At 45.4% G+C, this 17,203-nt stretch overlaps 1 protein-coding gene across 2 annotated transcripts in view; it reads right to left on the reverse strand.

The window, feature by feature from the left end:
- TMEM131 (transmembrane protein 131) overlaps positions 1-17,203 on the reverse strand; it is an 892,454-nt gene that overhangs the window by 663,565 nt on the left and 211,686 nt on the right. For both annotated transcript variants that reach the window (XM_069204268.1, XM_069204267.1), the window contains exon 4: positions 1,119-1,187. In XM_069204268.1, coding sequence (XP_069060369.1) covers positions 1,119-1,187 — 69 coding nt within the window. The remainder of the gene's footprint in view (positions 1-1,118; positions 1,188-17,203) is intronic.

The raw sequence follows: 17,203 nt of genomic DNA on the forward strand, positions 1-17,203 counted from the left end.
ATGATAAGCAATGGGTGGCGCGGGCTCAGTCGAGTCCTAAAAAGTGGGCCCCAGATTAATTGATCTAGCGCCATTATGAGCAAGTAGGGCAAATACAATGTCATGGAATCGAAAATGACTTTGATGGGCACAGAAATGGGCTGGCCGAGAGAGAGCGTGGCTTTACATATAAAAGAAGAGACAAGTACACAAGCTACATATCGCACAATTGTGGGATGAGGTTCTTCTTTTATTGCCAAATGGAGGCAATACTGAATTGATTGCTTAAAACATAAGACCTAGCCAGTTGATTACCTGGAATGAGAGGCTAGTGGGCGACTCGGTAGAGATATGTTTGTAGAGATGGAGTGGCATAAACCAGAGGTATAGAACATGTGCGCCTAGGTAAAGGGGCTAACGTAAACTCCTGCCCCACCCCTTTGCTGGATGTTGACCCTCAGGCGGTCCCTGCCAAACAAACTATAGTAAAAACAAATGACTGAATATGTACCCACTCTCGACCCATATAGGTAAAGGTTTTTAGTTATATGTTCTTTGTTTTGATTAACGACAATTATTTACTTTAATGCACACACTGAAATATGCGGTTGATATGTTGGAGTTTCAATGAGAAATAATTTCATAACTCGCTAAAACAAGTGTAATGGAACTATCGCATGAAATGTGCATGCGAGGCTGTGTTTCAGTGCGTATCTGTAAAACAAAAACGGTTTGGAAAAAATGACGTATCCAGGAGCGTACTAAGACTTGCTTTGAGATTTAGCAGAACGCTTGGAACTTTAGAACTTTCAGAATATGCCATGGAGGATCCCAGATGACACGTGAATGCCGTGTGTATCATGCACACTTCAGGAACATAACAAGCACTGATATTTTCAGTACTAAAGTTTCTACAAGTGTAATCTCACATGACAAGACAAAAAGAGTAAATTAATGACCTAGACAGGAATTAGTCATAGCTTGCCAGCAACACACACATGAAAGATAAACTCGGAGCTTCGCCCTATATATTATAGAGTAAAACTAGTCCAGTTACTCTGGTGACCTGCTACAAGAGTCATGAAATTCAACAAATAACTAGGCTAGCACATCCCAAAATAAGACGGCGTTACACTTACTGTTCGTGGAAGTCCAGCATTGGAGGTTCGAACCTGATAGGTCTGCAGTTACCTCTGTGGAGGGATAAGCTGCGGAAAAGAAGAAAGCTTTGTAACAAAAAATTCTGTAGGAAAATCATTCTTGTTGCGAAGGCAGGTTATACTGTCGTACACCTTGGTGCTAGATACACAAGTGACTTATGAAAAGCTGGCGGCGAAAAGTAACCCAACAAACGTGTTTGACTGGCGAGCGCTCGTTACAGTTGTTCAAGCGGACACTTGGAAACTCTGTTTGTGGATACCACTTTTGTAACGCTTAGAGAACAGGTCAGTAGGCTACACTGCTGTGCTTCAAAACCTAGACGTGTGCACTGGCGTCAGGTCAACGTGAATGTCACGTTTCATAAAATAGAAGTGGGTACAAGGAACATGCATTTAAAGTTGCTTTTATTTTAAAAAGTTATTAGGACTGATGTTTCTAAAGAGAATTCACAAGAACATACATATTTAGTCATTGCAACATCTACGCATGCACTTAGCTAGACTAAAACAGGAATACATTTGCCGGTAAACACTACCTCCCTCGTACCGTGTTAGTGAGTGTTATTTTCTTTAAGCCAAAGTAGGTTATACATTTTTGTGACTTTTTTTGTTTTTGTTTTTTTCTACAGCGTGTTCAGTAACAGAAGGGAAGCCACAATGCTTCACAGGGGTGGCGATTCCTAAGAGTAACATCTGACTTTCATGTAAAGGCTGGACAGACCCCTTCCCCCTCCCCAAATAACACTACAGACGCGGGACCAACTGGGAGAACACGTACTGTAGAGATGCGCCATTCTCTGCCCACTCTGCCTGACCCAAACCCCATAATAACATACTACTACGCTACAGCAGGACATCATACATACATACATACATACATACATGCCATCTTAACGCATGGACAAAACTAGTCATATTTACAAATGTCACATCATTAAATTGTTGCATTTTACCCTTGAATGGTCAGAGGCTTCTATAATGTTCTTGCTTAAATGCAATCGTTCTGATATGCAAGCTGGGTGGTATCGGCTTGCCTTTCCTTGACCAATTTAATTTTAGCCCATGCACATCCGGTAACAGCATCAAAACACTAACGCTTAAATGCACAGACTGCATCTTTAAATTTTTGGGATGTCATACACATTTTCTGACCCAAAATTATAAGTTAAAATTGCAGAAACTATGGCAGAATGGTTGAATTAATCCCAGCTACTGGCACTTAATTACTCCGAGTTACATTTTAGGTCTCTGGGGGGAACACTTCAGAAAGGAAGGAACCATGTGCAAAACTGACCTGACCTCAATCGTTTTTATTCCCAGTCACCAGAGAAGAACCAATTCCCGCTCAGCAGCACTTAATGGAGCAGAAAGAAGGCAAACCTGCAGTAGGTTGCCCAGTCCGGACTATAATAGTCAGCAGTAAAACGATGGACTGAAATGCGGCCAGAGTTAAAACTCGTGGCTAAGATTAACTTAACCATTCCCACCCCACCAACACATTTGTTTTTCTCAATGGGACACACCCTTGGTGCAAATGGTATGCCCAGACGTAGGTCCAGTAGCTAACTGTGCAGCAGGATTCAGGTTGCACATTCCCCAATGAGGCCCAACTAAGTCACAGATGGCCTGGGGCTGCTTGGGTTCCATTCAGAGGGGACATGGCCTAGAAGTTTGTTCGGGACTGTTTCTATTGGAGGATGACCAAGTCTTATCTGCATAAAGCAGGAACCTAACTGTAGTGGCACAGTCATCAAAAAACGATTTACTGGAATGCAGGCCAGAATGATTCTTAGAATAATTCCACATTTCACCCATCACTTCTGATGTTTTATTGCAAAATGGTTTCTGGCATAACCGATGGCACTGCTTTATGTACAACAAATTTCATGTGTACAAAGTTATATAGGCATGTCCGTCTGATCAGGAAAACGGAAGAAAACGTGCCTCTTTAAATTATACCATAACAGTTAAAGCTTCTCCTGAAAATAAAAGTTATTGAGTAGTTTATGGAGTGATTATAACAGCTTTCCTCAAGCTACTGACAACAGAAACACAACATTTACAGATTTTTTTTCCATCCAAAAAAGATAACCGAATTGTCCCTTAATGAACAAAGCGTGGTAATAGGGCTGTAGAGAAGACTCACAAGGTAACTAAAGTGTGCAAATATCACTGCGACCGATTAGGTTCTCGCTGAAAGATATGCGTGGGATAATGCAGTTTCACAAGGCAGACTCCGGTCTTGGGGCTGCAGCCTGGAGGCGGGGGGGGTGTCATATGCAAGTCAGAATGAGCTCTGGAACATGCTTTTCTGAAAACACGCAACCCACAGGTTATCAGATAATACCCTATGTTATCCCTAGAAATCTATGACAAGCAATGGAAGAAAGGATGTTCGAAGGACCAAGCAGGCTGGGATCCACACAGGCTTTCTAAAGCCAAAAAGATCGAAATTCTGTATGCCTGAATCTCGAACCTCTCTCTATCAAGTAATGGAGGATACTTAAATCTTAATGAAGGCCACCTTACCCAGTGCTTTAAATGGGCCGGTACTCTCCGGTACTGAGTACCTGCACTTTTTTTTTTTTTTTTGTTTGAGAGGGAGAGTACCTGCACTTCCCAAGAAAAACGTAATACTTTTCATTGGAGAGTAGCGGCACTTCTCAGAAACAAGCAGGTACTCTGGTACAGAGTACCTGCACTTCTACTTTTCCATTTCAAGCACTGACCTTGTAACACTATCCCAGTCAGATCACTCATTACAACCTTCAAGTATTTCGTTGCTCAACTTCAAAAGTTAACAGCTAACAAATGAGGCTGAAATGTATCGGGGTATACCACAAAACCCACGTTTGGAAATGACATTTTCAAAACAACATACTATAAGACACCTACCAGCATGTGAAAGTTGGCTATCAATTTTCACGCCATTTCAAATGACTAATGTGGGTAGGAGATGAGTCTGCCCTGTAATGTATTGTGAAAGCGAGTCCAAGAACCTTACTTGTCTAAATGCTGACCCCGCCACTTTGAAGTCAACCAAACTGGAAGCGAAACTGAGGAAGTGACGGCAGACAGACGCTCTACTAAAACAGCTAGTACAGATTTTTATAAAAAAAGCTCCGTTGAACTCCTTTGCTGAACAACATGACAACATTAAAAAAATATATATTTTCGCAAACGACTAGGTGAGTAAAGAGGATAGGCAGGGTGAAAACATTATCACAAGCCAGTTCTCAGCAACTAAAACACAAAGTGGTTCACATTTAATGAAAGGAACAGCTATGAAGTAAACCAATCAAATTATGAAGTATTTAAAAGCTACGTGCTTACAAGGTGGCACAGACAGCAAAGCATCTTCTTACTCTGGTCCCATTTATTAAACAAAAAGTGGCAATGGAGGGGTAACAGTATCAACGCGGTACAGTTCTATTTTCATGGCTCGTAAAGAGTGGATGAAGAGGGTCCCTCTGTCTATTCGTAAGGCAAAGTCAACTGTTGAGCATATCACCATAATCACCTCTATTCAGCATCAATCCACCACGTCATAATGCCTTTTCTTTTTTTTCTTGGAGATTGCTGTACAGCATGGCTAAAAACCCAAAGTGATACCTACTGGCTTTGCCAACGTTTGTTTTTCAGGGGCTGTCATAGAAGCTGCAGGGTACTGCATTAAAATGGTCTCTCTTGTTTACATCACAAAATCTATCATCCTTCATGGCTAATAACTTGTTATCATAATCTTCTACTAGACAGTTTTGTAGAAAACAATACAACATGAGTTGGCTCTGATAAGTCATAAGAGAGAGCCTTTGTTGTGCGCTTGCTCTCCCAGCCCCTCCAGCCCACTATCAACTATCAGCTTACAGTCTCAGCCCCTCTTGCCCACCCTACATTGTCAGCTTGCTCTCCCAGCCCCTCAAGCCCACCCTCCATTGTCAGCTTATCTCAGCCCCCCCTGTCCTCTACTGTAAGCTTGCTACTCCAGCCCCTTCTGCCCACCCTCAGTTGTCAGATTGCATTCCCAGCTCTCCCACCTTCCGCTGTCACCTTGCCTAAACAACCCCTGACCACCCTTCCTGGTCTGTGCTGTTCCCCGCTGTCTCTTGGGTATCCTCTCCATCACCTGAGACCTTCTGAACCACACTCCTGTCCTCTGTGCCGCCTCATCACCCAAAGCACTTCCCCATTTTTTAAAATAGAAAATAGCAATAGGATTAGACGCGGCATAGTGCTTATTGGTTTTATTTCTTTTTAGCCACGCTGCACAGGAGCCGTACTGCTGAATAGCATGTCTAAAACTCATGAGCGGACCCAATAGCTTTGACAGATGAAACCTATTGCCAATGCTTGTTAACAAGAGTCTGCTTAGAGCCAATCATCCACGTGATCCCCAAATAACGAGACAAATGCTTTAAAACATGTCACTTTTTACAGGTCTTGTAGGTGACAGGAGAGTGGAGAAGCAGAACTGGAACCATGTTTAACTTTTATACCAAATTTCGCAGTGTGACCTTTTGCCTTAGAAGGTCCAACAGGAAGCAAAACCTAGCATCTACCTGCAAGTTAAGCATTCACTGAGATCCTAGGACAGATCACTGTAGAATGAGTTGATACTTATTGAGTATGAATTCAATGTTTTCTTCTTATTTACAACTGACAACCTGTCAGAATTTATGACTCAAAGCATTTTGTATGCTGCTCCCACAACTCTCCAGACAAAATGAACAAGTTGTCTAATAGGTAACGTACTATCTGGTAGTGACTGGTAGTCCTATCTAGCTACAGAGTCCTTACCTTAGAAAATCCCCAGTCGACAGACTGGATCTGGAAGATTTTTGAATGATGCCCACATTGCAGTCTGATAGATGTCCAGGAGAGAAACGCAGCACACTAACGCAGTGGTCACAGCCTTGGCTCTGGTAGAGTGAGCCCACAAGCCCTAAGATGGCTGTTTCTTGGCCAATGCCTGGCAGGTCTTAATGCATAGGATGAACCATTGCAAGAGTTGATCATCCACCTGAAATGTTTGTGCAATGAAAGTGGAACGCCACTCTTTTTGGGTCCACTCTCCTCCTCTTTCGAGGAAGGAATGTAGGATAATGCTCTGCAGTACATGGGAGGGAGTGACATCCTTCAATAGGAAGGAGGCATGTGTCCAGAGGACTAGTTTGTCCAGGAAAGAGGTGGTGTAGGGACGGTGCACAGACAGCCTGCAGTTCACGGACCCTCCTGGCAGATTCAATGGCCACTAAAAAGGCAGTTTTAATGGTCAGCAGCCAAAGAGGGCAATTGTGCGAAGGATCCAATATGGCACATATCAGGAAAGTGAGAACAAGGTTGAGGTCCCATTAAGGCATGATAACTGGTGTGGGAGGTAAATATGTGCTGCATATCTATAAGGAACTTGGTAACAATGGGGGATTTAAAAAGAGACTGTTCATCTAGCAGATAGTAGGTAGTAGAACAAATACTTTATTAGTTAATAAAAACCATAAAAAACACATCTAGAAGATGCAATTTGAGAATTTCGTATCCTCTCACATTACATGCTGAGCTATTGTGCCAAGGTACCAATATGAATTAACCTAAAATGTATACAAACAGTAAAATATAAACAGAAATTAAAAAGAAGTCCTCATAATTTGGACGAAGGAAACCCAAATACGGTTCTAGGACTCAAACATAACCTATTATTTTAACAAAGTATTCGGGATAATCAAAACCATCACTATGAGGACGAGGCAAAGCAGCCTGTGCATTCAAAGTAGATGAAACCTTTAAATTATCAATACCTATTGTCTATAGGTTGGATTCTAGTGTTATATATAACTGGATGGTTCCCTTCTTTACCTAGAGGTTATTAGATAAACTTACTGGGACCGCCAGGGCAGTAAAGATTCTCAGGAACTGGATTAACCTGATATTTAACTTTTCATTACTTGGGTCGAGAGCTGTCATGACAGCCGACCTGCAGGACCAAACTCCTAGGATGTTAAATTCTCTTCTTAGTAATTCCCTTCTCTGACTTCCCAGGGCTGGGCAGATGCAAACCACATGGATTAGGGTCTCACTAGTCTGATGAAAGTCTACAAGCCTGTAGTTGCAGCCCTGCCTCTCTTTTCCATTTCGGGAGGAAATCAAGAGTTGGTAGTTATCCCAACCTCATCCGTAAGAGGGACTGCTTCGTTTTCTGTGCTAATGGGGGCAGACAAAATACAAGATTCCTTATCCAACGCATATGAATTTGGAACTAGCCATCCATGAGATCGATTTGATACAGCCTCCATGTCTTCTAGCCGGCTTAGGATCTTAGCCGCTTTGTTAACTACTCTTCTGAAAGCTAGCGCCGGTAATGAGCTACCCCACAGGTCACCCTGCTCCAGCCGGGCTATGCTTTTTCCCCCAGTAGTACTTAAAAATATTATTGCCCCTCTTGAGATTGATTTCCTGCCAGACTAAATTTGCTAGAGTCCCTATAGCTGCCAAAATGTAGTTTGTAACAACCCTTAACAAATACTGGCAGTCTTGCCAATGATTGCTTTATTAGCGAAAACTCTAGTCTGGCTTGGGCCGGGGAGGCCGATCTAGGTAGTCTGAAGACTTGTTTATAGAATTTCACTAATAACTTATTTAGTATGGCCACCTCCGCCCCTCGTTATTTCTGTCCCATATGCAAGAGTCAGAAGTAATTTAAATCTCATAACTATGGTCATTGGTTTTAAGTGGCACCCAAGGATCGACTGCCAAATTACCAAAGGCCCGGTTTAGGCCTTCTATTTAATTACTTCTTTGTGGGCTGCAAATGTGCTTTTAGAGTCGATCCTGACCCTAGATATGTGTATGCTTCTTCTTCAATATGCTGACCATTCAAATACCACTTACGGCATAGGGTAGGTTTACGATTAATGGGGATTATTTTGGATTTCCCATAGTTTATTTCTAAATCATTAGCCAGCGTATATTCTCCTAAGTAATTCAGGAATTTCGGTAAGCCTCCTCTGGAATTACTAAGCAACAACAGGTCATCTGCAAAAGTAGGTTAGATATTTGGCGTCCCCCCAGACTTGGTGGGTGGGCTGGCTATTTATCCAGGGCTGGTGATAGGTCTGCTATATACAGATTGAAAAGAAGCAGGGCTAGTACACAGCCCTGTTTGAGACCAACAGTGGTTTTAATAGGCCTGGATAAATAAAAGCTGTCTCCCAGTTTGATTTTAACCAGTGTTAGAATACAGCATAATAATGGCATTTAGTAGATTCCCCGGCTACCCCCACTGCTGTAATTTTATCCATAATTTATCTCTGGGGACAGAGTCAAATGCGGCTTTGAAGTCCACAAAGCACATGTAAAGGGGTGCCCTTGTGGCCTTTGCTCTATTAGTTAACAGGCTTAATGCCATGAGGTTTGTTAACGTGCCGTTTTTTTTGTAAAACCTGCTTGGTTGAAAGGGTACCTTCCTTTGTCCATGACCCACCGTTCTAAGTGCTGCAGGATTCCTATAGAAAAGTATTTTAGGTCTGCATCCAGAAGGGCAATTAGACAGTAGTTGGAAGGTAAGGAAGCCTTCCCTCACTTATAAATGGGGGTGGATTATCGAACCCTTCCAGCTGTCTGGGTTGGTGCCTTTTGCTAGAATGCAAGTACACATTATGGCGAAAAAAAGCCACCAATCTGTTTAAATAGGGCTGGTGGTAGGCCATTGGGACCAGGAGCATAGCCTTGGCGTGTTTTTTCTATTATATTAGTTATTTCAAGAGAAATAAAGGTAATTTGCTTCCTGGGGCTCTGTATTATCCGCAGTCGTCTCCCATTGGGCTAGGCTGGTATCTGTCGGGGTTGTTTCTTTAAAATGAAATTTCAGGTATCCCACCCATACCTCCTCTGTGAAGCTTGCATTGTTCGCAACTCTGGTGCCTTTCTCAATGTTATTAACCAACTTCCAGAATAGACTAGAGTTTGCCAGTGTCGATGCATAATGTAATTTGGCAGATAATTTCTGCTTTGATCGTTTAAAGAGACAGGTGGTTTCCTTTCTTTCTTTCCGTAGAGTTTTTAAAATTAATTAATCCCTCGGATGTTTCTGTAGTTGCCTCTGAAGCCTATTCACTCCCGATTTCCTCAGTCATATTGCCTGTGGCAGGAGTGTGATCTTTGTATGCCCCCTAAATCTGCCCCTCCCTGGAAATTATTTAATAAGGCTTTCTGCGAAGGACTCCCATACTTCCATTACTCTTGATGGGTCATTAGCCATATTTTCCAGTTTCCAAACAGCTTCCTCTGCTTGGGCTGCGACCAAAAATGAGCTCCATTTTAGTCGTTTTAAATTTTCAGAGCAAAGTTCCCCATTGAGGAGGTTTGTTTCTTCATGGATAGGCACTAGGCTCTGGATTGCAATTATTTGTGGGTTATGGTCACTTTCTGAATGGTCTTGAATTCTAAAATCCCTTACAAATTTGAATAGGGGGCATTTACCAGGGTATAATCTAGGTATGAAACAAACCTTTCCATAGCTCTTGTCCAGGTTGGGAGGTGGGGGGGAATGAGTGTCTGGTGGTAGCTGCCCATTTAGTGCAAAGAGACCTGCTAACTCACAGCTCATAATTAGCTTAGTACCAACTTTGTCTGTCTTTCTCCGGGGCGGTAGATTTTGAGTGGGCAGTGGAACCGCTAATTGTGCGTGGTCCACACTTGGTACGTGGAATAGGTTAAGATTAAAATCTCCAGAGACCAGCCAGTAGGCAGAGTTGTATGCATTTTTTATGTGGAGCAGATGTTTTAACAGTATATGGCTTCCAAATTTGTCTTTTTGGGATTAATGTACACATTGATCAAGACCAACAGATCATGAATGTTTTTTGCCCAATCGCCCAAACAAACCCACAGAAAGGGCTGATCTCCCATCTGTCCTCCGGACGGTTTCGCCCCAAGCTTAGAATTGATATAGATGAACAGACCTTCTTTTGCCCTTCCAAACGTGTTGTGTCTCAGTGCAGGTTTATTAAACTCCTCATAACCAATTAGTGGAAGATTTGCAAGTGCCCATGTTTCTTGCAGCATTACGATATCAAAAGAGCCCAGGAATTTGATAAACTCTGCATCTTCCAGCTTCGACTAGAGACCCCCCCCCCTATATTCCATGAGCAGATATTTAATGATCCTTGTGTCGGAGATGGTTGCTGAGCTGTCATTCAGGCTTTTTGGTGTAATCTGGGGACTAGCACTTGTGGAAGCCAAGGCCAATTATCTTGTGGGTGGTCATCTCTCGGGGGTTGTCGCACCCGTTATCCTTCTTCGGCCCTCTTCTTCCCTTACTTCCATTTGTGAATCTAGTGGAGCTGCTGCACCTTGTCCTGACTGATGTTGGCCAGGTTCTCCAGCTTGAGGCTTCCCAGTTAATCTTTGTAGGACGGACTAGGTGGCTTCTTTCTTCCTGTTCATATGACTTCTCTGAAATAAAGAGTGCAGGAATCTTTCCCCTAAATAGAAGCATACCTCAATTCCCCAATATTTCAGGGTGCTTCTTTTTTCTACGATTTGCACTGGTAATTCTGGTGATGCAAATATTACAACAGTTGGGTCCGTATACTGGCTACCCTGCGCTTGGAGGAATTTTATACTGGTAATGTCATCAGAACTCACTGGTGCCAGGTCATGGAGTGCATTTATTAATTTGAGTATAGTAGAGCAGTTGAGCACATCTTGCGGGCCTCTGGATTTATACTCTGGAATCCATAGCAGCTTCAAGCTTTGATCCAGCATGGCCTGGTTTACGTGGCTGCCGAGGTTGGCTGTGCTATTGTAATCTCCAGTATATCTGCTCTTAAATGATGGTTCCATGCTGTTACATAGGCCCCTCTACGTTGGATGCCACTTCTACTGACTAACCAGGGGTGGGCCTCAACTCAACCCGAGTAGGTGCAGAGGGCTGCGATAAGATGGTTGCACCGGTCCTGAGGGGGCCAGGCCCTGCCCACCAGCTCGGACCCTTCCATTTCCAGGGACAAAAGCCCCTTGTGATCTAATGTCCAGAGCTGATATGTCGGTGGGGGGCTTGTTGTCCTCACATCCTCCTCCTGCACTATATGAGGTTAAGTTTCTGTGTCTACTCTGGGGGGCACCTGGGTATTCTTTCTGCCCTTCCTTGCCCGCTTCCTCTCTCTCTTGGACATTCGGTGGCAGAGCTGCCCTTCCAAATCCCTAGGTTCTATTGTTTGGAGAGAATGTTCCAGGGCACTTCCTTGAGCAGCCGGAACTATTTGATTGTGTTCCCCTCTGAGGTACTTCTCCTTGTAGCTAGGGGTCCTTGCAAGCTATTCTGGTTCTGCTCTGAGGATATTAGAGGTTCAGGGCAGCCCCAATGGCAGTGGGGTCTCCATGTCCATGCGCGCTTCTTTGCTTGGACAGCGAATCTCCCTTAAAATATCTTTGAAGATCACTGGCAATTGTCCTATGCGGTCTACTACCTCCTTACAAGAACAAATGGTAAAGTCCTTAAGTTGATTATTTTGTGTCCTTGTTTTTAGTGAGTTTAATTCTTGTAGTTTGCCATCAATTCCTGCGACAAAAACTGCCAGGGTGTTTAACAGATCTCCCTGGATGTCCATTTTGTGAGACTGGAACTACAGAGCTGTTACTGTTGTCTACGTTGAATGCAAAATTGCCACTCATATGTCCATTACGGGCGTCAAGCTGGCAGCAGTCTCGTTAGAGTCACTTCTTTGGGGTGCCCGGAGAACTTGAGCAATCCGAGTGGGTAACCGAACATCCCCAGCTTCTTCCGATGTTCTTAATGCTGTCTCATCCTGGGCTGCATTATCCAGACTGATGACGGGAAATGGTAGTATGTAGGGCTGGACTCCTTGGGTGGGTGGGATTGTCGCCCCTCACGCCCCATACCCCACGGGGCGTTGTCCTCATCACCAAGTAAGTTGGTTAGGCTATCCAGCACGGGGAAGGCAGGATGCTGGTTGGACTGGCTTCCCCACGCCAGAGAGTATAATGCTGGGCCCTGGCCACTTATAGTGGCCGATGTCCTGCCTGATATAGGGGAGCAATCTATAGGAATTTTGGTGTCTTTTGAATCCATGCAGCTAGCCCTTATAGTTCTGCCCTTCAAAATGCTGATGATGGGGGAAGGTGGTGGATGTGGGAGGATGTGGTTCCCTTTATCCTCTAGGCCCTTACTGTGGTCGAGGGCCTGGACCTGAGCAAATATTAAGGAGGGGGAGAAAGTTTGATACTTGGTAATCCTACTTGTTGCCCCAAAATAGTCTTATTTTGCGAGGCTTAGGTGGCGCTAGAGCTGGACGGACCATGCCCCCAGACTGGTGGCTGATTGTCTCATTAAGTGGCTTGGCATTAGCCGCTGCAATTTCAAAGTCCTGGATTGACGAGGGCTCAGCAGGCAAGGTGGAGGGGCTCTGGGGGCTCATGGAAGGGTCCCTGGGTGGTTTTGCAGGATAGACTCTCCTGTCTAATCCGCTCTCCTTTTTATTTGAGTTCCGGTGGGTAGTGGTTCCTCCTTTCTCTTCCTCTTGCTTGTAAATGAGGTCCAGCCTCGTATTTTGCCTGATCTCATCTCTGCTGTCAGTGGTTTGGGTAAACATGGGCAGTATGAGCAATAAAAATAACGGATGGTTTCTCTGTGAGGCTGGCTTGTTATGGTGCCAAGTTGCTAGGTGGCTGGGTAGCTTAGGTAGCCTAGTACGACTGGGCATGGCTGGTTACTTGGTTGGTTAGTTGCTTGCTTGCTTTACGAGGGTGCAGCCAACCGAGGAATGGGATGGTGGTAGAGATGGGCAGGGACAAGCGGGTCCCTCCAACCAGCCCCACAAGCCGTCCCCACCCTAGCCAGGCCGCTTACGCACGGAGCAGCGCACAAACTCCGCAGTGGTGACTAAACCCTCTGCGCTTGCCACACACAGTCTCACCCCCCCGCCTTTACTGGGTGCTCCTACGCTCCAGGGCCACTGTAGGTCCAGCTGTTGTCTGCTGTTCTTTGTCCAGGGTCCGCCAACTGATGTTGCCTCCGTCTCCTTCTTCCTAGGGCACTCCACTGCACACTCTGCCACTGCGCTGCTTCACCGATTCCTCCCAAGTGCGGCACCAGCCTGGGCAGCAGGTTAAGCAGCAGGCAGGCAGGCACACAGGAGCAAGCTGGCGGGTGGACCTTGATCATCACGGATGATGCAGGCACACAGGAGCAAGCTGGCGGGTGGACGTGGATCATCACGGATGAAGCAGCGGGTGGGTCAAAGGCTGGGCGGCGGTCCAAACGGGCCCCCTCTGCCCAAGGCACCACACCCGCACCTGCTACCTCGCCGGAGCACCGCAACCACAGCCAGACGCCATGAGGGTTTGGGGGGTTGAAGGGTTAGTGGCGGCTCAGGGTGAGGCCAACAATGGTGTCTTCGGAGAAAGACTGCAACTGCAGAGTCCCTCTAGAGCTGATGACCCACGGCTCTCAGCCGCCATTTAATTGCGCCACCACTCCCCGCCTCTCTCTTCCTGGCTCTCTGCTCATTGTGCACCGGAACCAGATCTCAGTCTAGCTAATCTAGTTAATCTAGCAACTGCAGGAATGCAGAGACTGCAGAAAGATACCCCTTGACTGTGCCAAGTCCTGCGGTGCCAAAGGTAGGGCAACTAAAAAAAATACCTTGGGGAAATGTGCAGAGTTTCAATGCTGTGGAGAGCACACCATGACACAAACTTATCCCAAAGTAGGTGTATATTGACTGGAGGAATGCCTAGTTACCCGAGTAACATTACAGACATTGGCTGGAACTCCACTGGAGACAAAAAGCATCTCTGAGGGAGTCACCTTGGAAACTCCAGCGTGCAAAACAGCTAACACTGCATGATCTTATCAGTGGTGAACAGATCTAACCAAGGCTCTCCTCACCGCTGAAAGAGACCTTGCACCATCTCTGGATGGGGACGCCATTTGTGATCCGCTCAGCACCTTCGGTTTAGTTCATCAGCTCTGGCGTTTAGAGATGCTGCCAGATTCAGAACCATCAGGAAAATGCCCTGACGTGCAGGGCCTCTTGACACTGGGTTCATGACCCAATCCCACCCTGTTTGCTGTAGTACCACATGGCGGTCGTGTTGCCCATTAACACCTGACCAGCCATCTCTTGATCGAAGAAAGGCATTTAATGACAAGTGAATCGCCCAAAGCTCCAAAAGGTTTATGTGGTACTCGGACTCTGACCAAGACCAGAGTCCTCTGTTCTCCACCTCTCCCAGGTGGCCGCCCTATTCCAGGAGTGACACATCTGTCACCACTGTGAACCTTGGTAGGGGAAGAGATAGGGGGTCTGCTACTGACCCAATCGGAGCTTGTCAGCCACCACTGCAACACCATCCCCTCCAATATCTGGACAGGTCAGAGAGATTGCATGATGCTGTGCCCACTGGAAATTCAGGCCACACTGAGGTGTCCACATTTGTTGGCAGACAAGTGTCATCAGCAGGAGGCCATGAGGCCCAGCAACCTCAGAGTCAGTCTCACAGAAATCCAGGATAGAGGTTGAAACATTGAATTCATAGCCTGAATATCCTGGACTAGCCATTCTGGAAGAGAAGCCAAAATCTGCACTGTGTCCAGAATGGCTCAGATAAAAGGGAACATCTGAGAGGGAGTCAGGTGTGACTTTGGCACATTGACAGAGAACCCCAGCAAATGCAGGAGATCCACCAGAGTCTGGAGGTGGCTAACTACCTGGAGCGAGCCTGGCTTCAGCAGCCAGTTGTTGAAATAGGAAAAGACTGGGGACCCCTGAACTCCGTAGATGGGCTGCAACTACAGCCATCAACCTTGTTAACACCCAAGGGACACTGGTAAGGCCAATGGGGAGCTCAGCAAACAAAGTGCTTGTTGTCCCACAAATACCTCAAGTAACCTCTGAAGGCTGGCGGACATGTAAAAAAGCCTGGAAGTCCAACACTATCATCCTGTCTCCAGGGCAGACAGGACCTGAAATAAGGTGAGCATTCTGAATTTCCTTTTTCAAGAAGACATTGAGAGGGTGCAGTACTGGTACAGTCCAGAGGCCTCTGTACTTTTTCAGCACCAGAAAGTAGTGAGAATAGCAACCACAACCTATTTCTAATGTCAGCAGCCTCTTGGTGGCTCCTTTGGCCAAAAGAGCCTGCACTTGCTGATGCAGCAGGAAAAGGTCGTCCTCCATCACCCAGTTTGAGGATAGTGGCATGGTCAGAGAGGTTTACAGGTATGGAAGGGAGTAATCCCAGTGAACAATTTTAAGTACTCAATTTTACAAGGTGAAGGACTGCCATTGAGGCAGAAGGTGGTGCTAGGTTCTGCCGCTGACCAGTTAGCAGTGATGGTCAAAGATCATGTTAAAAGGTGGAAAAGGAGGCTGTCCAAGAGCTGCACTGAGCAGATCTTAGCCTCAAGTCCCAGAGGGCTTCTGGGAACCATGTCATAGCCACAAAAAGACTAGCAAGCCTGTTGGCTGTGGTGGCTGGGCGGGAATGGCAGCTTCTACTTTACTCACAGAAGGGGTGAAAGAGAGAGTGGGTTTGGTGCAGAGGTGCAGAGTTCCAGCAATCTGGCAGTGGTCCTGCTATCCTTAATGCATTTGAGCACCAAATCTGCCTCATAGCCAAAAAGGCAAGTGCCATCGAAGGACGTGTCCTTTAAAGATGCCTGGACAACCCCTGAAAAGCCAGTAGATCTCAAGCAGGAACGACAATGGAGTGAACCTCAGTAATCAATCTGCCAAGGGAGTCAGCCATGTCCAGTCTTCTGCAAATTGTGAACATACAGAGGGCCCCGATCAGACTACTACATCTGCTGGGCTCCCCAGCGCTCCCTGGAACTGTAAGTCCAAAGATTACTGCACCCGGGGTAGAGGTATCGACACTGCTGTTATGGTGAGTCCATGGCTGCATGAATATCAGGTAGCCCAACAAAAAAAAACAAAAAAATCAGCATGGAAATGTGTCTGCCCAGGAATTGTTATCGTCCTGCAGCAATACGCTTAGAAAGAGAACGGAGTCCTTAAAGTGAGGATGTCAGCGAGAGAGTATTGATGTCAGCACTACTCGCTAATTGCTGCTTCCAGGCGTCCAAATTAAATGAAAATTAAGTTTATACTCCCAGCGAGTGTAAGCCGGCTTGTTTTTGTGACTAGCTGAACTCCAATTAGAAGACACCGACGTGGACAAACATGCTTCAGGTTGCAGGCTCCCTTTCACAATGAAGACATGTCACATCTTTGATTTTAGACGAAGCCTCGGTACAAACATGGGAGCATGATAATGTTGCTGGGCGGCTCCCTTTTTGTGGAGGCAGGGATGAGTTATATGGAGATATGATTGTTTTATTCCTCCTATTGCAATACTTGGAGGCATATGTTTTGGAACTGGAAGACTTGAAACATTTCAGTTCTTTCTTCTTCCAACCCCCTCTCGTCCCACGGCAGACATCTTCCCTCTTCCCTCTAATGAGTCTAATCCCTTCACAATCATTATCCAAACCTCGTAAAAAAAATAAAAAAAATCTCAAAAAAAAGGACTTCGACCCCAGTGCATAAAGAGGACATCACCTTATCACTGCCTTAGAGTTCCACCTAGTGGCCAAACCATAAATGGCAACATTCACAGTTAAAACTATAGGAACCTTCAAATAAAGTCCTCTGTTCTGTCCCATGGTATTTAGCCCCCCGACCCCTCCCTCCCTATCTATGGCCTCGCATGGCAGCATCATGGGAAGACATGGTCCCAATTCCTACCGCATAAAATTCCCAAAAAATCTCTCCAAACATGTTGCGAAAAACTACAAACACAAACTCCTCAAAGAATATCCATAAACACTAAATAACAGACCACTACTAGAGTTCAGTGCTTGGAGGCCTTAAAACAGAATTCATCTTCTACATCAAGACACCTGACAAAATGGAGAGATTTTTTCTACAGCACCTACATGTAGCCAAACAGTCAAAATCCCATATGGGTCCAAACTCACCATATACCCATATCTCAAAGGTTTAGCGGAGAACTGTCCATATGAATTTTCAGAAACGTAAACA

Source organism: Pleurodeles waltl, chromosome 8 (genome assembly GCF_031143425.1).
Source record: "Pleurodeles waltl isolate 20211129_DDA chromosome 8, aPleWal1.hap1.20221129, whole genome shotgun sequence".
Classification (NCBI taxonomy): Eukaryota; Metazoa; Chordata; class Amphibia; order Caudata; family Salamandridae; genus Pleurodeles; species Pleurodeles waltl.